General features: G+C 48.7%; 1 protein-coding gene across 3 annotated transcripts in view; it reads right to left on the reverse strand.

The window, feature by feature from the left end:
* The window catches only part of ARNT2 (aryl hydrocarbon receptor nuclear translocator 2), a gene marked incomplete at its 5' end in the record, with an annotated part of 194,123 nt that overhangs the window by 142,042 nt on the left and 24,326 nt on the right, over positions 1 to 27,755 (reverse strand). For all 3 annotated transcript variants that reach the window (XM_082648668.1, XM_082648667.1, XM_082648666.1), the window contains one exon: positions 4,137 to 4,251. In XM_082648668.1, coding sequence (XP_082504794.1) covers positions 4,137 to 4,251 — 115 coding nt within the window. The remainder of the gene's footprint in view (positions 1 to 4,136; positions 4,252 to 27,755) is intronic.

A 27,755-nucleotide genomic window follows, 5' to 3' on the forward strand; every position in this document is an offset into this window, starting at 1 on the left:
TTAAAGGATTCCGTACAATAAGTGGATGATCTAAGAGTCCTCAAAAGGTGGGCTGAGAATGCATTTTACCTCACTTTCCTGTTGCTGAGCATGGATTCTGACCTCGATAAAAAGCCGTGAAAAGCATTTCTGAGCCTGCAGCTAGTTACGAGTGAGTGCTACGGACCTGCCTGACAGAGATTGCATAATAATAATAATGCATCGTCAAATATGAGTCAGCAAATCATTCACTTATGCTCTTATGAGAGAAGATGAGACGCCGTGCCAACAAGGCTGGTTCTAGAGTGCAGCAAACGAGCGACCCCAGGCCAGCGTGAAGTTGCTGCTGAAAAAAAGAGAAGTGACACGGGTGCGAGCCAACACCCTTCCTTCAGGGCCTGGGCCAGCTGACTGGGGCTACAGCAACACTACTGCAGAAATTTGAACCAAGCAAAACATCTGCTTATGTAATATGTCTTTTACTCAACCACATTCCAGCAGCCGTGGGGTTAGACTGCAGGCAGACGCTGGCCTACTGGCCGCACACAATTTGGAAATCGTTTCCCTCCACTGACGATATTTTAGAAGCCCAACATTTGACTCCAGGGCAGCGGGAAGGGGCTGGTACACCCAGTGCCCTCCAGCCTCACCCTCCCTCCCCACCAAGGGCTGACTCTGGGGATGGGCACAGTCTGTCTAATGACAGCCACTTCCCCTGTCACTTGAAAAGCACCAAGTGTGCCCTGTGGATGCCCCCCCATGCCGTCCCACCGCCTCACTGGGATCAGGGAGTTCTCTACAAAAACGCAATCCAGGTGACTTGCTTCTGGTCACTTCTGCCACACATGTGGAATCACTTTTCAAAGAATCTGAAACTTCTGAACCTTCACCTTTGTCCCAACTGCTAGCAGAGCACGCTGCTTGCTAAGATGCTTACTGGGGGAGCCGTCAGGGGACAGGGAAAGAGCATTCATCAGAGGATCCACGGCGCTGGGCCAGGCATGTGGCCGGGGCATCCAAACCCCACGAGGGGTCACTTCTACTTGGCTCTGAAACACTAGGGCTGGGTGGTCATCCTGGGAATCTGGGACACGTCCCTCCACCGGAATCACCAGGTCAGAGCGGGAAGACCTAGGCAGGGAATAGGGTGCGGGAGGCAGGTCCTTACCTCTCCCAACCCCCCACTCCTTTGCTCTCTCCTTCTCCCCTTCCCTGCGTCTCCAGCTGTGCCCCACAGTCTCGGAGAGAAGGAGGAAGAGCACCGTGGCAGTGACGGGGGAGCGTGCATAAACGCGCCATGGTGCAGGGGTGGGCGCCGCAGTGGGGTGACCTGCCTTTTTTTTTTTTTTTTTGGGTACGCGGGCCTCCCACCACCATGGCCTCTCCCTGTTGCGGAGCCCAGCCTCCGGACGCGCAGGCTCAGCGGCCATGGCTCACGGGCCCAGGCGCTCCGCGGCATGTGGGATCTTCCCGGACCGGGGCACGAACCCGTGTCCCCTGCATCGGCAGGCGGGCTCTCAACCGCTGCGCCACCAGGGAAGCCCGGGGTGACCTGCTTTTTGATGAATGTGACTTTCGTCAGGACTGAGAGCGCAGGCTGCGGTCTGCGGGGCGTTATCACTGCTGTGGTTGTTCTACAACCGCGGTGGCCTCCATCACAGAATTTCAGCAAAACACGTAAAATACCAGATGTGAGAGTTACCATGGACACTGCCCTGTAAAAATGGAGGTTTCCTTGCTGAGACGCAGAGGATACATCCCTCAGTCACAGGGGCTTAGCAGAAGGAAGCGCGGTTTGCCTGCTCTTCCTTCTGATGGGGAAAAGGAAGCAGGCGCACGGGCTCCAAAAATGAGAATAAAGGACGAGCCCCCCGAGGAGGTCGGCTCCTTGATCTGCCTTTCGGAGGCGCGGGCCCTCATCCTGCTGGTTGGGTAGCGTGCCAGCAGTTGCTGTTCGTCCCCTTGAATCTCTGGTTTCTTTGCTTGCTGTGGTGCTTCCTTGCTTCTAAGTGGGAGTGACCTCTGGGCTCTGTCTCAGTCCACCCCAGGTCCCCCTCCACCTCCAGTGTCACGCCGTGTATGTGTGACCTGGTAGGGAAAGGGGCAGCCTGGAGGACCTCTTCAGAAAGGAGACCGAGTCCACTGTCCGGTCATCAGCTCAGGCAGCAAGCAGATGTCAGGGTCTGGACGCCAGGAACTCGGAGGTCAAGGAGGGCAGGAGCCTCAGCTCGCCACAGCCGAGCCCTGAGCAAAGCGTAGGCCCAGCACACACCCTGCGGGAGGGGTGGCAGAGGCTCAGCGACGACTCCCCTGCACGGAGAGGGCTCCTTGTCCTGCAAATACTGGGCCCCAGCATCTCTGCCTGTCCTTGGCTCTGGCCCAGCCCACCTTCCTGCATCAAAGAGTCCTGTGCTACAGAGGGAGAGAACAAACGTATGGACACCAAGGCGGGGAAAGTGGTGGGTGGTGGTGGTGGTGGGATGTATTGGGAGATTGGGATTGACATGTATACACTAATATGTATAAAATGGGTAATTAATAAGAACCGGCTGTATAAAAAAATAAATAAAATAAAATTTAAAAAATTTTCAAAAAGTGTTAAATATACAGAAAAAAAAAGAAACAAAAAGATTTCTGTGCTTCCTCTTCTTAAAAAGGATTGGGCCAGCAATGAGGCTCTGTCCCCAGGGAATGGAAGTTAGCAAGCACAGACATTTAAAATAATTTTTAAAAGGCCTGGCATCTTAAAAAAAATTCAGTAAGTTTATATGTTGACATCAAGTGCATTCTTTCAACAGCCCACACTCCACTGAGCTTAGCACCTAGCTAGCAAGAGTAGCTGGTTAAAAGAGGATGTCTGGGTTTGTAGTCAGCCCCAGGGCAGGCTGCTTCCTACTCTAAAGCTTATCTCAGGAGTTCTGCCCCAGGTACCACGCTGCTCCTGAGAGCTCTGCTGGTCCCGCTGGAAGGAACGCTGACCCTGGAGGGGAGCGAGCTGAATGGAGGGGAGAAAGCTGGGGAACCAGACTCCATTACCCTCTCACTAATCACCAAAATCTTAGCCCTTCTTTTAAAGACTACTACACACACAGCAGTCTTTTCACCATCTCAAATTATAACGCTGAAGGGGCTTTTTCATCCTATCCATTCCATTCCAGGTCCTCATAACATACCTGCTCCCCCTCCCCCAGCCCTGTTTAAGAATCACACTGGTTTAAAAGCGACTCTTAGGTTTAAAATGATGGACCATTTTACAAATGAGCCTGGACCCTTGTCTTCCTGGGGAGACCTGGGTTATTGGAAATTGCATTAATAGGACAAATTGATTCTACTTCATGAAAGTATTTGTCTATCAAATAATTCATTCTATTTCAATGTCTATTCTATTTCATGAAAGTATTTGTCTATCAAATATTTGTCTCTCAAATATTTCATTGAAAATAAAATTGATTCAATGAAGGAAAGGGGTTGGTTGACATACAGAGTCTGAAAATGTCGGTTATGTTTTTCCTGCAGGGATCTGTGTTGGTTGATCGGTTTCGTAGATCTCTGCACAGCTACAGACACCATACATCATGAGTAGATGTCGTTTTGGGTTCCATCAGTTTAGGAATGATGGTCTTTCTGGTCCCACCAGAACTTAACACCGTTACCAACTTTACTGGCAGAGCAGGTTACGATGTAAGCCGCCCAGCCTTTAGGTGCTGGGCTAGAGCCAGTTTTTTGGAAAGGAATTCCTGCACACCACCTAGCAAAGATGGGTAGACGGAGCAAAGAACAGAGAGCACCAGAGGGATCTTTGCTGCCCACAGGGGCTGAAGCTTGACCTGCAGGGCTGCCCTCCGGCTGGTGGGCTCAGGCAGAGGGATGGGTAAGTCCCCTCCCTCAGAGAGATGGCCTGAGCAAAGCCCAGCAGGATCACAGAGCCATTCTCACCACAAGGACAAGCAAACAGAAGTCCCCAGCTGGGTGCCAAGGCCCAGAAACACTCAGAGGCAAATCACATGCATAGTTAGGAATCTTGCAAAATCTAAACAGGATGCAAACTGCTGAGCTTTGATTCTCCAGGAGGGGGAGAGACAATATTTTCCTAACAGGTCAAGAGTGTTGCTCAACATGTATTAAGCCCAATTCCTGGAACCACCGAGGTTGCTTACCCAGAACGCCGCTTTCCTCCGCGGGCGGGCATGGCCCCGGCCATCCTCACCTGTCCAGTGGCCGCCATGGGGGCAACGGGCAATGTCACCGATCCAGGGATGTCCGAAGCCATTTCTGCAATTCAGCAAAGATGAGAGGTTTTGTTAATGCCAGAAAAGTCCAAGAATAAGCAAGAAGCTTGTCCGGCAGACCAAAAGCACCACCTGGGAGGAGAATCCAGGGACCTGGGTCCCAGGCCCATCATTAGTCACGTGACGCAGCTGAGCCCTTCCCCTGTCTGGAAAAGGATATCCCTGGGCAGTATGCCCATACTTAGTTTTGGTGGTAAAAAAAGAGTTCGCGCAGCTAACTTAGCTTTCATAAAGAGCTCCTGTCTCCTGTCACCTGGAGGCGGGTAAGACGTTCAGGAATCCAGGCATGTGGCCAAAGCTTAAGGGGAAGGACCCCACTGCTGGTCCCAACTACTGGTAGCCCACATGGGGCCAGCCCAGAGAACCAAAAGAGCCAATCCCCTGCAGCACCACCACTGATGCTCGGTCCTCACCCTGGGCATCTGTGTTCAAGCAGAAAGTCTGTTCCCCTCTCTAAGTATGGACTCAGAATCCCCGAATACAGAGCCCTGCCTGGCCCTCCATTCATGACGAGGACAGTGAGGTCCAGGGACCTTAAAAGCATCCCTTCGGGCTGCACGGTAAGCCAGTGACAACGGCTCTCCACAGCCAGGACTTTCTGGGAAGAAATGTTAATTTAAAGAATAAGTATGTCTTTGTTTTTCTCTTTCTGACTTACTTCACTCTGTATGACAGACTCTAGGTGTGGTACAAATGAACCTATTTGCGGGGCAGGAATAGGGACACAAGACACAGAGAACAGACATGTGGACACGGTGCGGGGAAGGGGAGGGCGGATGAACTGGGAGACTAGGTTTGACAGAAATACACTACCATGTGTAAAATAGATAGCTAGTGGGAACCTGCTATAAAACACAGGAAGCTCAGCTCGGTGCTCTGTGATGACCTAGATGGGTGGGATGGCGGGGGTTGGGAGGGAGGTCCAAGAGGGAGGGGATAGATGTACACATAGAGCTGATTCACTTCATTGTACAGCAGAAACCAACACAAGGTTGTAAAGCAACTATACTCCAGTTAAAAAAAGAACAGGTATGTCTGGCATTAGACGAGAGTACCTTTCCAGTACATCTTTATCATAATGTATTATTGCTTATAAGCTAGAAACTTTCAGAAGCTTGTTAAGACCAAGGTACACATCCCTAATGTCAAAGAAACCACAGTTAAAGAATTTCTCCTTCCCACTTTGTGGAGAGTTCTTGAACTCAGATGACCTTTCCTCAGACCATTAAATGACAAATGCAGTACTCCAGGGGCCTCTCTATCCTGTTTATTGTTCTTGGGAATGACTCCCACAGGGCTCTATTTTCTCAGCCCAACTCTTATTCAGGGCAGAAGGGAAGCAACAGTCTACGAAAATGTATTTCAGAAAGACAGTCTGGGATAAAGACAGGGATCTGGGCCCTTGTTAGTGAAGGAACGCTGGTGATGCTCAGAAGTGTTAAGTTACTGCTCTCTGCCCCCTCCCAGAAACCACGGAGGCATCTGACCGCTGATCCACAGTTATGGCCAAAGACGCTGTGTTTAATAAACACACTCTAAGGTCAACCTGAACTACTCCACTCAAAAGTTCCGTGGAAGAATTTTACAGTACTAATAAACAAAGTCTTAATTTAGCTACTCCACTATGTTCACAAAAACTTGAGAGCTATTAGTTTTTTGTCGTTGTTGTTTTTGTTTTTGTTTTAACTAATGTACACATTGGAAAGTACTCAAGGAGAAAAAAAAAAATCCCTTTCTTAAAGCAATCCTCTCCTCTCTAAACAATTCCTGTACTGGATTTGTGACAGCGAGGCGGTATGAACAGCAACGACCTCATAACCTTATATCTGCCTGCTTCTGATAAGAAATCTGTATTTTTTTTCTGCAATGGAGGCTACAGCACGTTAAGTCCATTAAGTCCCAATTAAAAGGCTGAATCACTGCCAGTGCAAACATGGGTGAAAACAAAAGTCACCGCTTCCCAAAGTAAGTCCCACAGAACATCAGGCCCTTAAGATTCTCCAGGAAAAAGGGTTGCGTGGTCAAACAGGTTAGGGAAAAGCCACACACTTATCCCCCTTCTCGAAGATTTCAGTGCCCACCAAAAAAACACACCAAGAAGTCCTGATATAAGGACGTTTGTTTACCCGTGACTAAGCCAGCGTATCATAAAGGTCTCTAATGGTGGAAACTCTTAAAATGTGTTCTCCGAACAACTCATGTTCCACGTGACACTAGTTTAAGTATTTTAAAGTCAACTACCTCATGCCTGCCTTTGAGTTAAGGAAACGTCAGGCTGGAGGAGATCTTCGCCCTTGTCTGCAGACCTGGAAAGGCCCACCCTTTCCCTGTGTGGTTACCCTCCAGCTCGGAGGTGGGGAGTGGGGAGGAAGGAGTGGAAAACGGAAGGCAATGTGCAGTTAGGAAAGAAGCTGATATCTGTCCCATTTTATTTGGGGAAAACAAAGGTGCAGACGGTGAAGTTCCACAAAAACCCTGGCTATGGGGCAAGGGTTGAGGAATACGGAAAGTCCAATCCTTTCCTCAGACAGATGAGGGAAGCAAGGAAAAAGAGATTAAGTGACTTCCACAGGTGCCCACGGTGGACCAGGGGCCGGGCCAGGGGCAGGCCCGGTCTTGCTGTCACATCAGCATCTTATTCTGCTGGACTGTTTCCCATGATTAAGTTTCACTGGCCCAGAAAAAGAGCCAGCTCTGCGAAGACAGGCCCACACCAGCCTGCCTCCATCAGACCCCACTAGGTATATTCTTGTGCCCTCCAGGCTTGGTGCGAGATACCAAGTGCACGTGGACAGGCAGACACAAGTAGTTTCTACCACAGAGAAAGTGTATGCTTCATGAAGGCCATGTGGTGGATACGCTGAGTTGGATACAATCTTTACATGTGATATGCATGTGTCATAGAGCCCATGCACCATGGGATAAGGGGAAGGGAGCAAGGGAGCCTTATATGCAAATACATCGACATAATTTGCAAATGAGAGGCACATACACATCTCCAGCAAAGGGGGCTGCACACACAATACAGAAGGATGACGGCTCACCATCCACAATGTCCAAAACTACCCCCTCCCCCCTCCCGCATTCAAAAAGCATTTCTAAGAAGACCTGACTCCTTCTAGGTTTACATTTTCTCCTGTACACTGCATCTGTATATCATGTACCCGTTTCCCTACTGAGACTCAGAGGTTTTTTTCTTATCTATTTGTATGATCTCTTTTTATGACAAAGATATTAGAGCTTTGCCACATTTTCTGAAAATCTTTTACAATATTTTTCCAATCTGTTGCTTGCTTTTTTAGGTTGAGAGATTTTTTTTTTTTGAGAGAGAGATTTTTTAATACTAGAGAAAGCTTTAAGAGGTAGAGTTTTAAGATGTATTGGTCAGCTTGGGTTGCCATAACAAAATACCACAGATGGGGGGCCTAAACAAAAGAAATGTATTTTCTCACAGTTCAGGGACTGGGCAGTCCGAGATCAAGGTGCCAGCCAATTTGGGCGCCAGTGAGAATCCTCTTCCTGGTTTACAGACCACCTGCCCTCTGTGTCGTCACATTTTCTCTTCTTCTAAGGCCACCAATCCTAGGGCCCTACTCTTATGACCTCATTTAAACTTAATTACCTCCCATAAGCTCTAGCTTCAAATACAGTCAATGGGGGGTGGGGGGGTGGTAAGGTTAGGGCTTCAACATATGCATTTTGAGAAGATGATACAATTCAGTCCACAGCATAAAAAAAGATCAATTGTCCTAACCTCATTTATTCGAGTCCTTCCTTTTCCCCATAAGTTTTTTTGATGCTCCCTCTGTCTTACATTTTATTTGTACATAGAAAATGTGTCTGTTTCTAGAATATCTATTTTCTTTTTTTGTCAATTACCCAGTTATCTATACTTGCTCTAGTATTGCACCATTGTAACACACTTAGTGATGCAAGTTTCTCTCACTGCTCTTACCTTTCAGAATTACCTTTGTTCTTCTGGCTTATTCTTCCATTTAAATTTTAGAATAATTTGATTGAGATATAAAGTTTAACCTCCTTTGGAAATTAATTGGATTATCTTGAACCTACAAATTAATTTTGGAGAAAAGTGACAGTTTTGCAACATTTAGAATTTTCAACAAAGAATTGACATAAGCCTATAATTTACTCAAGACTTCCTTTTTAGCTCAATAAGAAGTCTTGCATTTTCATCATATAGATCCCCCCACTTTCTCATTCAGTTTATTTCTAGGTACTTTGTGATGTTATTACGATGTGATGTTGTGTTGTGTATTATGATCATTGCTACTAGTGTGAATGAGATCTCCTTTCCCAGATTACTTTCTGATTGGTTACTAGCTATGAAGATAATTGTGCTACGATAACTCTGTCATGCTTGATGTCAACTGATTTGACCAGCAGCTAAGACAGGTGTTGCCCTCCCCTCCCTTGCTGTTCTATGTACGTATTATGCTTTCAAAATCTGGCTACAGAGTTTCTAGGGCCATTGCCACATGTCCTGCCATTTCACCAAATTTTTAAAATTGTTGTAATGATTCATCATTAATTCTTCTGAATTTTCTAATTTTACAAATCCTATGGGGTACAAATAATTATACTATTTTCTCACTTTAAATAGTTAAAGGTTTAATTTCTTTTCATGTCTTATTTCACTGGTCAGAACTTCCAGAATATTCAATAATAATGACCAATAACTGGGTACCAGAAAGGCCACAGAGCTTTGCAGTGAAACATACCTGGTTTCAAATCACAACTCGAACAGTTCCTAGCAATAATCTACTTCAAAGGATCATTTTAAAAATTAAGGATAATGTATATGAAGAGCCTAACACAGCGCCTGGGAGGGAAGAAAACTCTCAGGAAGCAATGATTAAAATTATCATGATTATGGTGATGGTAAGCAAACTTGCTTGGCCCTTGAATTTAATTGTAATGACCTGCTGGTTTAAGACAAATATGCTTTACGACATCAAGGAAATCTGCTCCTATCCCATTTTCTTAGTTTTCTCAAGGAACGGATGTCTCATTTTATCAAATGCCATTGTGGTAACTAAAATAGAGTTTTAGATACGAAACAAACCAGTGAAAGATGCAACCGATGAGACTAAAATTCACTTTAAAGGTTAAACTTTTCTCTAATGTCTTTTAGGAGCCACTCTTAATACATTCAAATAAAAATATAAAAAACATGTCTCTCTCATCTGTAATCTATGTTCATATCTACCAATGTGATCAGCTGTCAGCCTTCTTTGGAAAAATGACAACTGCTCCCCAGATCTGGCAACTTTTTCATATGACTCGAATGTAAGTTACCAAATCTCCTAGGACACCCACCCAGGAAAGGTGGCCAGAGGAAGGTCACTCACCAGGTGAGGGTCACCCAGTGAGACCCTCACTCAGAGGTGAGGGTCTCCAAGGCAGAGCCTGGTTTTGTTTTTTTTTTTTTTTGGCTGCATTGGGTCTTCACTGCTGCTCTCAGGCTTTCTCTAGTTGCAGCAAGTGAGGGCTACTCTTCATTGCGATGTGAGGGCTTCTCATTTGCATTGGCTTCTCTCGTTGCAGAGCACAGGCTCTAGGCACATGGGCTTCAGTAGTTGTGGCCCACGGGCTCAGTAGTTGTGGCTCGCGGGCTCTAGAGTGCAGGCTTAGTTGCTCTGCAGCATGTGGGATCTTCCGGACTAGGGCTCAAACCCGTGTCCCCTGCATTGGGAGGTGGATTCTTAACCACTGTGCCACCAGGAAAGTCCCAGAGCCTGGTATTATACATTTAGATGGAAAGTAGCCCCATAAGCCCATTGTTGATTTGCTCCAGGGCTATTGAATTTCACTCCAAAAGGAAGAAAAGTGGAACCTTGACCGTAGCACTGAGCAGAGAGGAAATCAAGTTGGATACCTACTGGGTGACAATGTGGCCATGGTCATACCTTGCCCCTGGGGGTGTACATGAACACAGCCTTTGTGAAGGATGAGTTGGCAGTATGTGTCAAGAGACATTAAGTTACCCATGCCTCACAAAAGGATGCCACAGCTGTGTGTGTGTGTGTGTGTGTGTGTGTGTGTGTGTGTGTGTGTGTGTGTATGTACTTCATATATGCACAGAAAAAGACCGGAAGGCAGATACAAGTACATCAATGTGTTAAACTTGGCTATTTTTGTTGTGGGAATGATAGGTGGGTTTCATTTTCTCCTAAAAGCTCTTTTTGTTTTTGAATATACAAGGTTTTTTTCTTCAACAACATGTGTTAATTTAACATTAATCTAATGATGTGTCAATTTAATGACCACAAACAGAGAAATACGTATTTTTAAAGGGTTTCATTGTAAGCCACAGTCGAAAGCATATATAGCTGGAGAGCTAGAAGCAGTGAACGAATGAGACAGAGATAAAGGAAGGGGATACCTTTTTAATAACAAGAGTGTCCAACAATGGAATGGACTGGCTTAATAATAATGATAAACATCCTATACAAAAATATGTAAAATATTTCTGTATAAAGGTAATAAGATTTATGTTGAGTGCTCGCTATGTCCCAAGCTCTTCACGTGTGCTTTACATCCAGCCTACAAGAGAGGTATAAAGTCAACTCATTTTACAGACGAGGGAACTTGGGCAGAGAGAGGTCAGGGCCATGCCTCGGTCGCATGACTGCGAAGCAGCAGAGCGGGCTCTCGCCATTCAGCCACCCCCTGCTGGGCCCTCGCCCCTCAAGGTGCTCAGGCAGAGGCTGGGCGGCCAGCAGACCCCTTCCCCAGGTCGGGTGGGGGCAACCAGAGACGCTGTAACATCTAGACTCTAAATCACAGGCCCATGTGGAAGCTGCGTGACATGCAGGAGATGTCCATGCTTTGGGGTCACGGGCAAGCTATTCATTATCCCTAAGCTCCAGTTTCCTCATCTATAAAAAAAGGAATATCCCCACATCATGCACAGTTACTGTGGGGATTAAGGAAGATCCCTCATTTAAGACGCCTGGCAGTCTACAAGCCACAGAATGCCAAAGACTGTGGGCAACCACCAGAAGCAATGAGATTGGCATGGAAAAGAGTCTTCCTCAGAGCTTTCAGAAAGAACCAAGCCTGCTGACACTTTGATTTCAAACTTCTAGCCTTCAGACTGTGAGACAATAAATTTCTGTCGTTTAAAAACAAAATAAAGAAGACTGGCAAATAAAAAATAAAAATAACAGATGCCTGGCAGAAGTTATTTCTCCTTTCCCCTTTGACTTTCCCCCAAGAAAAGAGTATTTTTTAAAGCAGACATTGTGTGTGTGTGTATTTTTACATAACCCTTGAGCAAAACTTAGCTTCTCTGTGCCTCAGTCTTCTATCTATAAAATGGGCATAATAAGAAATAGTAAATCCCTCATGAGGTTGCTATGAGGATTAAAAAAGCTAGTACCCATAAAGCACTTAGAATGATGTCTGGCACACAGTAAGCACTTCTAAGCGTTTGCTAAGTAAAACACACACACAGACACATACAAAACTTACAATCAGTTTCTTACGGTAAGGAATTAGGTCACTTCTGTGATTTGATTTCTATGGCTCTGTCTCAAAGGAGTGCAGGGAGGGTGACAGTGGGCCACAGAAGAGGGGGGTGGACACGGGACTGACTCCTCTGCAGCCCCACGTGCAAAATGCCCCCCAGGGTGATGTTATTACAGGGAGACACGGGGGCTGCCACACACCCGGGCAGCCTGAGCCGCGGTCCTCGTCCTGTGCTGACCTCACACTGCCTCCCTGCTGAGAGCTCTGCCTTTAAGTGGCTGGCCCACCCATAGCCCAGGGAGGGGTCAGCAGACAGGCCCCAAGTGTGCCTCCACCCCCTCTCCCAGGTCTCTGCAGGGCTCCACAGATGCACACCCCCCGCCCTGGACTGAGGTGGACACGGCTCCCTCCTCACCACACCGTGCTCTCACCCAGGAGAGCCTCACCTGAGCAGGTGCACGTGCCCCCGTCACAGCCCTGGGACCCCACGGTCCCACACAGCTCCACACTGCCTTCAGAGGGTTCACGAAAGCCAGCAAGGGAGCCCAGAAATCCCGGATGAACCACCCGTGCCCACCTGACTCTGGTTCCCTGTGGGCAACCCAGGCGGGCACTGGCAAGGAATTCCACTGAGAGAAGCGTGGTGGTCATGGTCCGCACCTTGACTTCCCCCGCAGTTGAGGGCTGACCACACGTAACAAGGAGAGGCTCTAGTGCCACAGAAACGTGAACACATCCTACAGACCAGAACACCACGTCAACATGCATATCAATCCTAAAAGCAGAGGAGGAATTGTCAACTGTACAAGTAAGAGTTGCCATGTGTAGGGACTTCCCTGGTGGTCCAGTGGGTAAGACTGCAAGCTCCCAATGCAGGGGGCCTGGGTTCACTCCCTGGTTGGGGAATTAGATCCCACATGTATGCCACAACTAAGATCCCTCATGCCACAACTAAGGAGCCCACATGCCGCAAGTGAGACCCAGCACAGCCAAATAAATAAATAAATAACATAAATATTAAAAAAAAAAAAAAGTTGCCACATGTGGCAAAGTCACTGCTCCCCTTCGGGTCTCCCCTCAGGGTCTCCTCACCTCCCATTCTCCCTTCAATCCCCCGCAGTCAGGCCTTTGTCCCTGTCACCCGGCTAGGGAGCTGGCATCATCTCAGGGGTCTCATCTCTGCCCCCGCCCTTTTCTGTGGGGTGCAGCTGCCCACTCACCATCACCAGCACTCTCTCCTGGGTTGCCAGGGGCCGCATCCCCTCCCTCCCACCTCTCCGGCCCGCCTTCTCCTCTCCTTGGCCAGCTCCCCCTCCTCCAACAGGCCTCCAGGCACTTACACCACTCCCTCTTCTCTGTTCTCCCTCCAGGTGAACCCGTTCAAGCACTGGCATCAATACCATTTCTGTGCTGATGATTCCCAAATCCAGTTCTCAAGTCCTGCTGTCACGTCCTAAAGGTCTCTCCGTCCTCTGGGTTCTCTGCTGGCCTATCGCAGGGCCTCCTCCTTTGATCCCTCTGCATCTACTCTCCCACTCTTCGCACAGGAGTCTGAGCTGACCAGTCCACCTCTTACTTCTCTCCTCTAGCGGCTTCTCTTTGCTCTCAGCACAAATGTGGAGTTCCCTGCAACGATCAGCCAGTTCCTGTGTGGCCAGGCTGCTGTCCACCTCTCCTGCCCACCTCTTCGGCTCTGGCCACACAGCCCTATCAATCTTATGAACACACTGTGTTCCCTCCCACCTCAGGGCCTTTGCACATGCTGTGTCCTGTGGCCAGAAAGCTCTCTTCCATCTCTTCACCAAGTTAACTCCTAACGGTCATTGAGATTCAGCTCAAACATCACTTTTCCAAGGAAGTCTGTCCTTGGCCAATCCCTTCCCCTCCCATTCTAGGTCTGGTCCCTGGTGACTCATTCTTACTGTACCTGTACTTCTCCTGTGAATGAATGAAGGTCACAGCGGTCCAGATGACAGATAACAGGGCCTGAATGATGGAGCCACCCAGAGGGCATTCAGGAGGAAGGAGATGATGTTACTGCCTCAAAATACATGATGTGTCACTGTCAGAGCCCAGAAAGGAAGACTCTAAAAAGCCTTGGTCACCTGATCCTCCTACACCGAGACTGCATGGGGCAAAAAATTTCTGGAGGAGGAAGAAAAATACGGTTGGTTCAGTTGCATATTTACATCTACCACACCGTACACTTGATATATGGGGACTCTGCAGCAAAGGAGAGGTGTGATCGCTTACACCTTCCTCTGTCCATTTATTCAGAGGGTCACGCTCTAAACAGGCATCTGGTTCTAGTCTGGCTTCATTGCTATGCGACTCAGTTTCCCCATCTATTCTCCAACTAAGAAATGGGGTTAATCAGGACATCCCTTCCTTCTGCAGAAGCTGCTGTAAGAAAATGGGGCCTGTTTCAATTACACACAGCATTTGCAAAGCTCTGATTTTGAGCCAGGAGCTGTGCTACCAGCTGGTCGGTCAGAGATGAAAAGACCCCATCCTGCCGCTGACAGGTTCAGTCTTGAGTGTGATGGAGACCCAGAGCCAGGTAATTTCATACTGAGAGCTGTGTGCTATGCAAGAGACTGGACACTGGGTAGTGGGAAGGACCAGGAAGATCCAAGAAGGCTTCCTGGAGGAGGCCACACCTGTGCTATCCTGGCAATGGACAGCAAACGCTTCAGGGAGGAATGAAGCACGATATAAAAGATGCCCTTTTCCTAAGTGTATTCCTTTGATTGCTCCAGAATTGGTGAACAGACTCATTCATGCCCCTGCTTTGAGGGGCATGCCCTCTTGTTCATGTCCAGTCACTGGCGCTTTCTGGCCTTTTACCCCAACTGCAACTCCCAACAGGATCTAGAATTATTCCCCCACCTCAAATGCTAGCTCCTTGCTCAGGATCCCTGGTCATAACCAACGACAAATGCACAAATAGACAGAAATATCTCCATCTACAGCAGTCCCACCCCAAATGCCAGTATTGCCCCCAACCCAGGAAATGCTGTTTCCGTTACACACAGGGATGGAATGACTGCCTACCCTTACACAAAGTTGCAGGTTTTCAGCTCATTTCAACTGCAGTACAAGCTGAGGCTTTTGAAAGCTTCACCTGAATACAGAAAACAGATCTAGCTTACAATGCAGCATCTAGCTAAGGACTATTTCACATTTCAGATGCAGACACAGTGTATAGAATTCCTAAAATACAGTATAGGGAGCAAAAACCTGGGGGAAAATGCGAAACTTGAGAGCATTACAGATGAAAAGAACATGAGGAAATGAAAAAACATTTTGTTCCCTCCTCCACTATTTCATGTGAACCTAAATAAGAAAAATATCCCTTGATCTTCACGTTGCAAAACAATGCTATTGACATGCAAACTCTCACAATACAATGACATAATTTTTTTTTTCTTCTTCTGCAGTACGCAGGCCTCTCACTGTTGTGGCCTCTCCCGTTGTGGAGCACAGGCTCCGGTCGCGCAGGCTCAGCGGCCATGGCTCACGGGCCCAGCCGCTCCGCGGCATGTGGGATCCTCCCGGACCGGGGCACGAACCCGCGTCCCCTGCATCGGCAGGCGGACTCCCAACCACTGCGCCACCAGAGAAGCCCTGACATCATATTTTAATGACCGTTCAAATAAACAAAACCCAAAAGGGTCTCTCCATGGTTGGGAGGGAGTAAGGGACAGCTAACCAAAGAAAAACGCTCTCGTCACTATTCATTTCTCTTAGAACAATTCTTTTCGCAGAAAGCATAAAAAATTTCACAGCCATACCTTTTCAGAGGGATTAAACAAAGATCTTTCTTCCTTGTGACCAGCACCTTCTTGGGAGAATCTGTTTTCCGTGTAGAAGAAATGTCAGAAACCTCTGGGAGGAAATGAGCTGCATTTGTATTCCGCTCAGAAAATGTCATCACAGATCTGTTTACCTTAACTGTGGACCATGATTCAGCCGTGACAACTGTCTTGCATACTGATCAATTTATTTGCGGCAAAATTTCTAATGTTAACTGCTTAGGTTCTGAAAAATTGGTGACTTGGATTTCTTGTGCAACCACAATGTATGTTGAAATCTCTAGATTGTTATAAAAACATGTCAGGCAGAGATCAAAAAAGATTCCTCCTGATGTGCAAGGGAGAAAGGGTCCCTTCCACTTCTGGAAGGAAGGCAGGGCACATGACTCCCAAAGGCCCTCCATAGGGTGGGATTTTTGTAGCACAAGGTACAGAAAAATCATTAGACCGAGAGCCAGGGGACTCTGATCCCAGGTCCTTGCTAGACTTTAACCAGCCGTGTATCCTCTGTAAGGCAGCCCTCATCCAAAGGTGGGCTGGGTGGGGGTCTCTGCAGCAGGGCAGGAGGTGGTAGACATGGGAAGAGATGGCCAGTGGACCCAGGAAAGAAGGAAGAGGCCAGGTCCTTCCTCCATCAGCTCGTGTCTCCCTCCTGGACACAGAGCCCTGGCTGTGGGCCTGAGTCACTCCTAGCCAGCAGGCAGGTTCGGCATTAGGGAACTGGAACCAGTCCCAGGGCAGCCTGGGGAGATGCCCTCCCACCTCAGCTAGCAATGCTGGCTTACGCAGAGCCCTGCTCCCTGGCCCGAGTGGGCAGTGCTGTGCCCTTTGGAACACGGACACTGCACCAGAGCCCACTAGGGCGTTAGCACCTGTATTCCCACTAGTGTCCAAGCCCACTTTCCTGGCTGAAGGCACTGCATCCCTGCCTTGAACTTTACAAAAAGGGTAAAACACACAGACCCAAGAAGAAGACGGACAACCAACAATCCCAGAGGAAGAAAGGCAGGGAGGTTACCGATGAGGTTATGATTCTGGAGGAAGACAGGAGAAGTGAGCTCCACACTCAATCTGGCCGCCTTCTGGGACATGTATATATATATATATATATATATATATATATATATATATATATATATAACCACAACGGGGCCTCCACCACGAATTGTCCCATGCTTGAGTCAAATACGACAGCCAGAGACCATCAGAGGGAAGTGGGTCTCATCTGTCAGGCAGAAGACAGGCCAGGTCCCCTGGGCTGTAGGCTCGGGGTCTGTCAGTGGACAGGCTGCCCTTGAGAGCGTCTTAGAGGGATCTTCAGTTAAAATCCAGGCTGTGGTTGAAGGAAACTCTTTGAGGCAGGAGGAGACATGAATATACGTGAGAGACCTTCCTGTACGAAACGGAAGAGGCCAATTCTTGATTACTGCCAAGGCCTTGGCACGGCGGCCAAGGATATGAAGGGTAAGGGAAGAAAGGAATGACTCGCATGCGTGCTGACTGTCCAAATACAGTTTGAAGTTGAAAAGAAACCAAATGAACTCAAACATCTGACATAAAGTGAAAAGCTAATAAATTATGGAATACCCACACAGATAAAAAACACTCAGCCATTAAATATTATGATTTCAAAGAATAACGTTACAGGAAAATGCTAAGGGTACACATTCATAGAGCAGGATACAAAAGCTCAGAGGCGAACATACATCTGTCAGGGATTCATCAAAATTCAGCTTCAGTCACCGTATTTGCCCTGCTTCTGAACGAATGCCTCGACCTTTGAAAGGACGAGCAGTGGAATACCGATTTCAGGATCGTTTCTGGCGTCCCTGAACTTGGGGGTGATCAATGACCCTATAATCACATGGGTCGCTATCGTCATCTCCATCTATAGTAGATCAACAGCAATCCCAAAACAAGGCATGCCACACAAACTTACTGTTCAAGTCTGAATGTTCACTTTCAAACGTAAATAGGCATTCTAGACGAACTAAGATTGAAAGGCTCCTTATATATATGTTTCAATTCTCCCTATCAGATGGTTTATAAATATATTGTTGCAGGAGTATAATGTGTCATAATTCATTGCCATAGGCTGAAAGCTTTTAATTTTACGTGCAAAACCAATTATTAAGAATTTTCAAATACTTAAATGTAAGAGAAAATGGGGAAATGATACAAATATTAAGGGAGAATGCATTAGCTTGTTGCCTTTAGGAAGACTGTTATATCCTTTTTGAGCTAAGATGTCTATAGAACCATAAATAATAATACAAAGCAGAATAAAAGAGATTATCAGAGTATGCTGTAATTAATATTTTTTTTTAGAGATTCTGAAAGACTGCTTTTTAAAATTTATTTATTTTTGGCTGCGTTGGGTCTTTGTTGCTGCGCGTGGGCTTTCTCTAGTTGCAGCGAGCGGGGGATACTTTTCGTTGTGGTGCATGGGGTTCTCATTGTGGTGGCTTCTCTAGTTGCGGAGCACAGGCTCTAGGCACGCAGGCTTCAGTAGTTGTGGCACACGGGCTCTAGAGCGCAGGCTCAGTAGTTGTGGTGCACGGCCTTAGTTGCTCCGCAGCATGTGGGATCTTCCCGGACCAGGGCTCGAACCCATGTCCCCTGCATTGGCAGGCAGATTCTTAACCACTGTGCCACCAGGGAAGCCCTGTAATTAATATTGTGGAGTTGTTTGGTATACATACTGGCCTTCATAGCAATAAACTGTCGAGATTTTAAATTTTTACAATTTATCTGTTTAGGCCATGCATCTTTCAAGGAAAATTCTTATTTGCAAGTTTTCATATCTGTACAAGGATGAATTAGTAGCCAGCTTTGTCAACTTTGCTACCTGCAAACTGCACGAGAGAAAACCTTCAAAATCAAGTACACCAGGCTGATCTAGAGGAAATCATCAACAATCTAGATGCAATTAAGAAAACAAAGAGAAAAAAGAGGAGATGTTAGGGAAATACGAAGTCCGCCTGATACCTCTCGTTCCTCCCCCAAACTCAACTGCAAACGAACATCTATTTAGTATCACCGACTGCAGCATGATGAACACAGGAGCAATCAGCCGTGAACAGTGCCCGTATATTATTCTGAGTCAGATGTCAACCTTTTACAACGTAACTACTACTAATAAGTAATAAAATAGCAATAAAACCTATTTTTGTAAAATGTCTGGCTTTCACTCAACGATGGTGATATTCAGCTCCAGCCTCAAACACAACCAAACGTTGACTTTGATGCTCAGAGATTCAGCATTAGGTCCAATGGATTTAATTCAATGCACCTTTAATACACACATACAGCAGAGAAAGATTCTGTGCGTGTGTCTGTATGTGTGTGTGTGTCTTGAGGTCAGTACACTAAAAAGGGGACAAAGCTATATTTGAATGGTCAGATTACCTGTGATTTTTATTTCCCACTTACCATTTTCTGTATCTCTAAGTTGTTACAATTTAGAATACAGTACTCTTATGATGGGGGTACAATGCAAGTGGTTGATTTGAAAGTGAAGGAGCAGGCGTGGGATGCTGGACCCGTGGGCGGGCTGCTTGGGAACTTAGAGCACAGAGCTGGGACGTGGAACAGAGGCCGGCAGGTGGGAAGTCGCGCAGCACCTACAGCTGAGCAAGCTCGCCCTGGAGGAAGGGGAAGGGGTGGTAGGCGGGAAGGGGGCGCGGCTCCAAGATGAAGTACCTGCTGAGTCCCACAGCAGGGCTGTGAGAGAAGCACCACCATCCCCATTTCCCAGGTGAGATAGTATTTATTCTTTTCTGATGAGAACAGTAGTAAATATACGTGGTCAACAATCTGAAATATTCAGGAAAGTGGAAAGAACGGGGAGATGAGGCCAGACAAGAGGAGAGGAGAAAAACAGGAGGAGAGAAACAGAGAAGGTGAGACTCCAGCCAAGAAATACTAGGAAAGTAGTCATTCGAGCTGAGGGACATGCTGCCGCCAGCTCAGAAGCGAGGACGAGGGACAGCGGTGGCCAGAGGCCTGGGCCTGCCCCTCATCCCCCACCCCCAGTCCATGACTTCTCCATGCCCGTGGGCCGTGGGGAGCGAAGGCCCACTTCCCTGCACACACAGGGGGCCGGTCACTCCAGTTGGTACCATTCAGAACCAGGACCTGGTCCTGAACTCCTCACAGCTGTGCCGGCCTCTCAAACACACCCCGACGCTTACCTAGTATTTGGTCCCAGGCACAGTGGAGGCGGTGAATACGGAGAAAGGCAAGAGGGAGCCTGATAATGTGAGGGAAGAAGGACCAGCAAAGAGCCCAGGACACGTGGCTGTGTGAGAAGTGACACACAGGTAAGTTCACAGAGCCCCGGGAACTGAGGTGTCAGCACACCCACACCGCAAGCAGCAACGCATGGGAAAGGTCCAGAGGCTCTGGAGGCAATGAGCCGGCGCACTCGTGGTGAACACTGTTTACCCAGTGAGCGACGGACAAAGCGAGTCAGACTAGAGTCTCAGAGATACCGTGGCCTTATCAATCCTCATCCAAACAAGGACACTTTTGACAGAGAGTGGCACATATACTAAACCAGACCGCACGCAGCTGTGTGTGGACGCCAGGTCCTGGACGCCACAGTGAAAGGGGTGGGTAACACCTCTGGCGCCAGGACCCATATACTATGAGCAAACGCACCCCCACCAGGACACTAGATGGTTAATGATCTGGGGTATGTGGGTCACCTGGGAACACCACTGCCGAGTTTAGACTCCCCGAACCGCCCAGCAAGCAACACTTCCGAACCTTCACTCAAACCCTAAGGAGGCGGCACTGTGACGGAGACCCCTGGAGGCATGGGGCGGAAGCAAGATCATGCTGTTACAATATGTCATTTGCTGAGCATGGGTCTCTAGTCCCCGAGGGCAGGGAGCAGTGTCTATTCATTTTTCTTAGGGACTCGACACATCTTTCAACGACTGCCATGCTCTCCTTGTTGCCATGTTTGAGATGAACTGGGTCCCGTAGAACAGGGTTCCTGGAAGCCTTGCTGAATGCTCAGATCCTAACTGCTCTTCTGAGTGATGTACCCACCTGTTATAGACTGCTTTGTGTCCCCCCAAACTTAATATGTTGAAACCCTCATCCCAGTGGAATGGTATTTGGAGGTGGGGCCTTTGGGAGGTCATTAGGTCCTAGGGATGGGGCCCTCATGATGGAATTAGTTTCTTTGTAAGCAGAGACAGGAGAGAGCTTGCTTCCTCTCCCTGTCTCTCTGCTCCCAGCCACGAGGACACAGCAAGGGGGAAAGAGGCCAGCGCCTTGATCTTGGACTTCCCAGCCTCCAGAACCGTCAGAAATAAATGTCTGCTGTTTAAGCTGCTGGTCTATGGTATTCTTGTTATAGCAGTTTAAACAGTCTAAAACATCACCTCTGGCCTGAAAGTCAACGAGAAACAGAGTGCCTGTCTGGTGAGAAGTTGGGACTTCAGCTACAGCTGGCTCGCCCAGGCTGGACGAAGCCCCCGCCACGTCCTCGGGTAAAGACAGGAGGGGGAAGCTCTATAATGGTGAGAGCTGGGCAGAGACAGGGAAGGATGAAGGAAGGGGGTGACTTGGGTGAAGACAGTGGAGGTTTCCTGGACACTTGGATGGAGGTCATTTGCTCACTGGTGCAGAGCATCATAGATGGGACGCCCAGGCCCCTCAGTACATACATTTCACGTGAATGAATGAATGGGTGGAGGAATTAATTTTACTCTGAGTGCTGCTCCAAGGGGCACATAAAAGGTTCTCAATTATTCAGGTGCAAAATCAGTGGCAAGTAACCAATGGCAGCTTCAAAGCCGTCTCTGGAGCCCACACACCACCCATGTCTGACCCGGTAACGACCTTGGATAGAGTATCCTTATGACTGCCCGCTCCCTGTGGAGGGAAAGAGGGGAGGAAGCAGGCGCGAGACAGAGGAGTGTGGTGAGAAAGACGCACAGGAGGCACTGCTGTTTGGATTGGGAGGAAGTGGAACGGATGAGAAGCGGGGGGAAGGGAGGACGGGGACCCCGCAGTGAAAGGAAGCCAGTTCAAAAGCCTGAATGGCCCCTGCTCAGCAGCAGTGGGTTCTGCCGTCCCCAAAGCAAGAGCACCAGACAGTGGCTCTTCTTGGGGGTGGGGGGGGCGGTTCCTATGCCCTGAATCTTGGAGCCTAAGGGTTCCTGAACACTGAAAACCAAAATATAAGGGAGCAAGTGCTATAGCCCAGAGACGGAGGAAGCCCAGGGGGAGAGCCGGCAGCTGGAGAGGCACGCTGCGCATCTGAGAAAAGCGGCCTGGAGGTAAATGCAGGAGGGAGGACACAGGGCCAGGAGGAGCCATGCTGGCCACCTGCTGTGTCTGCAGACACCAAGGGATGGGGAGCTCCCTGGACAGTGGGCTTTGGGGAGTGTAAAAGTCATCCCGGGAGGGATGGGCATGAGCGGGTGAACACACCCCACTGGTACCAGCAGCTCACCTGCAGGTAGAGTCCAGGTGCGGCCTCACGGGAGAAGGACTTGGAAAGAATCAAGGGGAAGGTGGCCTTGGACGTTCCCACCTGCTATGTGCTCTGCCCACCCGCCACCTTGCACCCAGGACTTCAGAAAAAGTCATGACTTACTTCACTCTGAATGACAGTCTCTAGGTCCATCAGAGTGAAGTACGTCAGGAAGAGAAAAACAAACACCGTATGCTAACACATACATGGAATCTAAAAAAAATGGTCATGAAGAACCTAAGATGCAGACCTACTAGAGAATGGACTTGAGGACACGGGGAGGGGGAAGGGTAAGCCGGGACGAAGTGAGAGAGTGGCATGGACATATATACACTACCAAACATAAAATAGATATCTAGTGGGAAGCAGCCGCATAGCACAGGGAAATCAGCTCAGTGCTTTGTGACCACCTAGAGGGGTGGGATAGGGAGGGTGGGAGGGTGACACAAGCGGGAAGAGATATGGGAATATATGTATAGCTGATTCACTTTGTTATAAAGCAGAAACTGACACACCATTGGAAAGCAATTATACTCCAATAAAGATGTAAAAAAAAAAAAAAGAAAAAGTCATGTAAAATCTCCTTGAGGCACCACTTTTTACCTCTCTAGTCTAAGCTCCTGGTTACCCGCCTGCTTACCTCCACCGTCCTGCTCCTGTACATTTCCTTCCCCTCCCTCCTCTCCTCTCCCTCCCCACCTCTTCCACTTCCCTTCCCTTGCACTCCTGCTGCATTACTGCCCCCCCTTGAGCCCCTCCCTCTCCACCCCTTGTCAATTTTCTCTTGACCCCTCCCTCTGTCCCTTGCTTGCTGGTCCCACTTCTCAGCCCTTTGACATCTCTGATTCCCGCCAACCCTCTCCCTGACACAAAAGCATATGCACACCTTCACCTAAACTCTCTCTTTCTGAGGTCCCTCTGCCCTGGTATTGTCCCTCGGGACTCTATCTCTGGCTTCAAGTTTTCAGGTGCGGTCACATGCGACTGTGTGACTCCACATAGAGATGAATGTCAATGAGGTAAACTTTCCATAGGAAAACGCAGCAGAGAAAGGCAATATTGTTACACACCCTCAAGTCTATAGACGTCCAGTGTCATGCTGTCGCCTGGGGAAGGACCAGCGTTTCTCATTCAGGAAATCTTGTCAAACAGGAACAACAACAAAAAAGAACGCTTCTCATTCTTTAAGTGCAATTCTTCTCATTCTTTACATGCCTTTACTTGAAAAAGAAGAAAAAAAACCGGGAACACACCCCACAAAAAGGTGATTAAGGAAATCACTATCCTTCCAGAGATATAAAATCTCCTTTGAAAAGTTTTATGAAACAAAGTGGTTTCCCTGTTGAATATATTCCTTGATGAATGTAATTCATCCATCATGCGAGAAATACATTGTGCCTTCAGTTTTAAACAGTGAGCGACCACAAATACAAAATGTGCAAAGGAGTAACAATGTTTACATGCAAGGCATTAAAGTCGGTTTTCTTTTCAAAGTGATTACTGTATTGTTTTTGTGCTCCTTGGTACCAAAAACCAAATGGATCGTTCCCCGTGGCCCAATTTCTGCCAGGACCCTGATACTTGAAGGGCGGAGTGGGTGAGCTCCTGGTGAAGGAGCTACTGAGGTTTCCTAGAACCATGGAAAGCTTGGGCTGGAGAGGCCTTCGGTGATCATGAGACCACACTCTACTTATAGATGAAGACCCCAGCCTCCAAGAGCTCATGGGAACATCACTCTGTGCTCAGAGGCTCTGGCCCAAGCAGAGAAGTCCCCCTCAGTCCAGACCATCTAAGCCAGAGGTCGGCACACTTCTTCCGTGAGGGGTCAGCAAGTAGATATCTCGGGCTTTGCAGGCCACGGTTTCTGTGGCAACTACTCATCTCTGAGGTTATGGTCCCAAAACAGCCATAGATGGTATGTAAATGAGTGGGTTTGGCTGTGTGCCAACTTATCAAATGATACTTGAATTTCATATAATTTTCACATTTTGTAGTATTATTCTTCTGTGGGCTTTTTTCCCCCAACCATTTAAAAATGTAAAAATCATTCTTAGCTTGTGGGCCATAGAAAAATAGGAGGCAGGCCAGATGTTGTCCATCAGCCACTATTTGCAACCTCTGGTCTAAGCAAATGAGCCCAAGCCTCCTGCCAAAGCAGGTCCCAGGAGAAGCTGAGGAACCTTCTACCTCTAATGCAGCTGACGGTGGGCACGGCACTGCCCTCCCACTGTGCCCCAGAGATGCCGGCGAACACAGCAAGTGTGTATTTCATCACGGTCCACACCCAAAAGAGTAGTAGTTAGATGGGAAACAGATGTTGCATTTTTACCTATTGAGAAAACCCCCATCTCTGAGGCTGAGCTCCCAGGAGGGCTCCACCAAGTCAAACCCTCACGAGGTCTGTGGTCAGTTCCATCAGGCCACCTGAGAAGGGGACCGGGGCCACCATACCTGGACTTGACCCCGAGGCAGAGGAGGGGCCCAGGCAGAGATCAAGGGGTGGCTGGTCATTTCAGAGAGCTGCTTCTACTGCTTGGCCTCCTGCAAGATGATCCCCACCCAGCAGGCCACCCACACATGGCCAGAGAGGGCTTCAGCCCCTGGGTGATCTTTCAAGGAGGATGAGGGATGCAGAGCCTGCCCTCGGCACCAAGACCAGCAGGAGCTGCCAACAGCAGTGCAGGCAGTGAGAGAAGGCTGCAGAGCCCTGCAGAAGCAGCTGGATGAGTGGGAACAGCTCGGGCTGGGGGCTGAGAAACAGCTGGCTGGGTTGCAGAACCAGGGTCCTGGCAGTAAGCAATGGGGCTGTCCTGGCCACGAGGCCTGAGGGGAAAATGCACAAGGAGAGGACAGAAGATGAAGCAACAGAGAGAGAGGAATCGGTCCTGGACTGCAAGAAGCGCCGGCCAAGCTGCTTCCGCCCATCCCCACCCATAGCCCCGACGAGGGACGGTCCTGAAACGGGCGTTCTGGGAGGAGGCTCAGAGCAGGCAGGGCCCCTCCGTGCCGCCTTCAGGATCCTAAAGGCAGCCCCGCAGCTACCGGGGAAAGGAAAGGCCAACGGGCTTTCAGAGGAAAGGCGCTGGCGGGAAGAGGGCCTCAGGAAGACTGCCCTGGAGATGGCGGACGGGGTGAGGGGGGGCTGGTCCTCCCGTGACCGGGACATGGGCAGGAGCAACGGCCATAAAGACTCCATGCAACCCATCATAACCCTGCTGTTCCCGGCAACCCACCTGTCGGAAGAGAGCCAGGGCCTCTGGAAGGAGACCTTGTGGAGCAGGCAGACGGCCTGCCAATCGCAGGGCCTGGGCTGCTGACTTTGCAGGGACAATTCGGGGTTTGAGTTCTGGTTTCGTTGTTGCCTTTGCAGTAAGTCCCCTACATACAAACAAGTTCCGTTCCGAGAGCGCGTTCGTAAGTGCAACAAAGTTAGGTCCCCAACTAATACAACCGGCTGTATAGTACTATACTGTAATAGGTTTATAATACTTTTCACACAAATAATACGTAAAAAAGAAACACAAAAAATTAAAAAAAAAATTTTTAATCTTACAGTACGGTACCTTGAAAAGTACAGTACCAGCTACATCACTGCTGCTTTTATGTTTGCTTCTGGACCTCCTGGGTTTGAAATAAAGATACTGTACTACTGTACTCTAAACAGTACTATACAGTAAAGTACATGAAAGCACAACCACTTGTACAGGATACACACACGTGACAATGTTCGCCAGACACGTGAACTAACTTACGTGACTGGATGTGCGAACGCACGTTCGCATCTTTGAAAGTTCGCAACCTGAAGGTACATGTGTAGGGGACTTACTGCATTGGAGGGATGGGGTGGTGGCGACAGGTGATGACTGTTTTTCTTCAGAAGAATTCCACTGCACGGTTCCCCTGACTGCTGCCCACTGCCCCATGGCGGGAGGTCACGGGGGCGGGGCGTGTGATACTGGATCCTGGTGAATGATATCAATGAAGACGAGCAGAGTGTCGGCTGGTGGAAAACTCCCCTAGGACATGCTCTGGGGCAGGAGAATGTGGGATTCATCCCTGTGCACGCACCACCCAGGAAGGGCCCAGCACAGAGCGGGGCAGACTGAGCTCGTGGGTGAGCTGACCACGGAAAGCTGCACAGGCTCTCCCAGGTACACCGTCCTCCCCCCACCCAAGGTCTGGACTGGCTGCCTAAGTGACTGCTTTCAAGTTTCTGGCGGTGGGGGGAATGGGGGGAGGATATTATGACCCTCATTCCCACATTCCCAATCCTGACGATTTCTCTGTGTCACTAAAGCTAAACAGACCACCCGAGCAGAGCAAAACCCCAAGGTCACAACCAATATCCTTGAAGCGTCAGGCAGATCCAGCCCTTCAAAGACATCAGGAGAAGGGTATGGAGAAGCCAGGAAGGAGAGCCTGAAACCATTTACACGTCAAATCTGAGACTGGCGGTGGTGGCATCTGGGGTCCTCTGGGCTCTGTCTCCTCTGGGCTTGTTTTTCCTGGCTCTGGGGTATCCCAAGAGGGAATACACCCAGGGAGCTTTTGGAGGGGAAGAACTTTGACTTAGGAGCTCTGCTATGGGTTTGACTGGTTTGACCATACAAATGACACATAGTTGACCTTTCCATTCTCCCACGGGTCTACCTTAGATCCAGGGTCTGGCAGGAAACTGGCCAGCATGGCTGGGGGACAGGGGAGAAGAGAGGCTGGTTGGGCCTGGGAAGTGGGGAGACCACCTAGATCTCAGAGCCGGGACCACACACATTGTCATACGACCTGTTGACTCATCTTAGAGGCTGAAAGCCCAGTCACAGCTATGGTATCGAGTCAGAAGGCCTAGGAAGCCATGGTGGTACCAGGAACAGTGGCTCTCATCCTGGGGAGGAGACCTGAATGGCAAGAGAACCCTTCTGAGGGGACAAAAAGATCCTGACGATGGCTGGTGGTCCCTCACCGGCTGCCCTGTTGGTACTTCTCAGAGGACAGTGATGTCCTGTGGATGTGACTCCAAGGGGGGCAGGGTAGGGAAAAGGACGAGATGCCAGGCAAGGGTGCAGGGGTGCTTCTGCCGCTTCCTAGGACAGAATGGTGGCCGTGACCCTGGCTGGCACGAGAAAGGGCCTGGCTTTCTTGACTGGGCGGAGGCTCTGCTGGGAACTTCGACCCAGCAGTATCAGGCCACAGCATCCCTTTGTTCTGAAAAGCTGTGTCAGTCAAGTTCATTTCCTCTGCTTTCTATCCTAAAAGGAGGCTTGGACTATAGAAAAGGCATTCTGAGAAGAAAGAACCTTCTGGTGACTTACACTGTATCAAGTAAACCCTCTGTATTTTCCAGGCCACTTCCTGGCCTGAAGGATGTGTCAAATACACATCGAGGGTTAAGTTCATTACACGTCACAAAATTATTTTTGTCTATTTCTAGATCCAGGGGCCAGATGTGGAGATGAGCAGATGACAGAGAATGAAAGTTGGGAATTGCATATTAAAGGGATAACGTTCACTTTGAACCAACAGTGGTTCTCAGAATCCTCTGCATATCTCTTCCAGAGGAGAACGAATTCGCCCCTATTAAATTGAAGAATCTGCTTTGTGAAGGCATGTGTCAGGGATGTGGGACACAAAGCTTACGGTCTCAGTTCTGCCAGTTCCTCCTCTGTGTGACCTGGACCCTCCTTCAGTACC

The sequence above is a fragment of the Grampus griseus genome (genome assembly GCF_964374135.1).
Source record: "Grampus griseus genome assembly, chromosome: 2".
Lineage (NCBI taxonomy): Eukaryota > Metazoa > Chordata > Mammalia > Artiodactyla > Delphinidae > Grampus > Grampus griseus.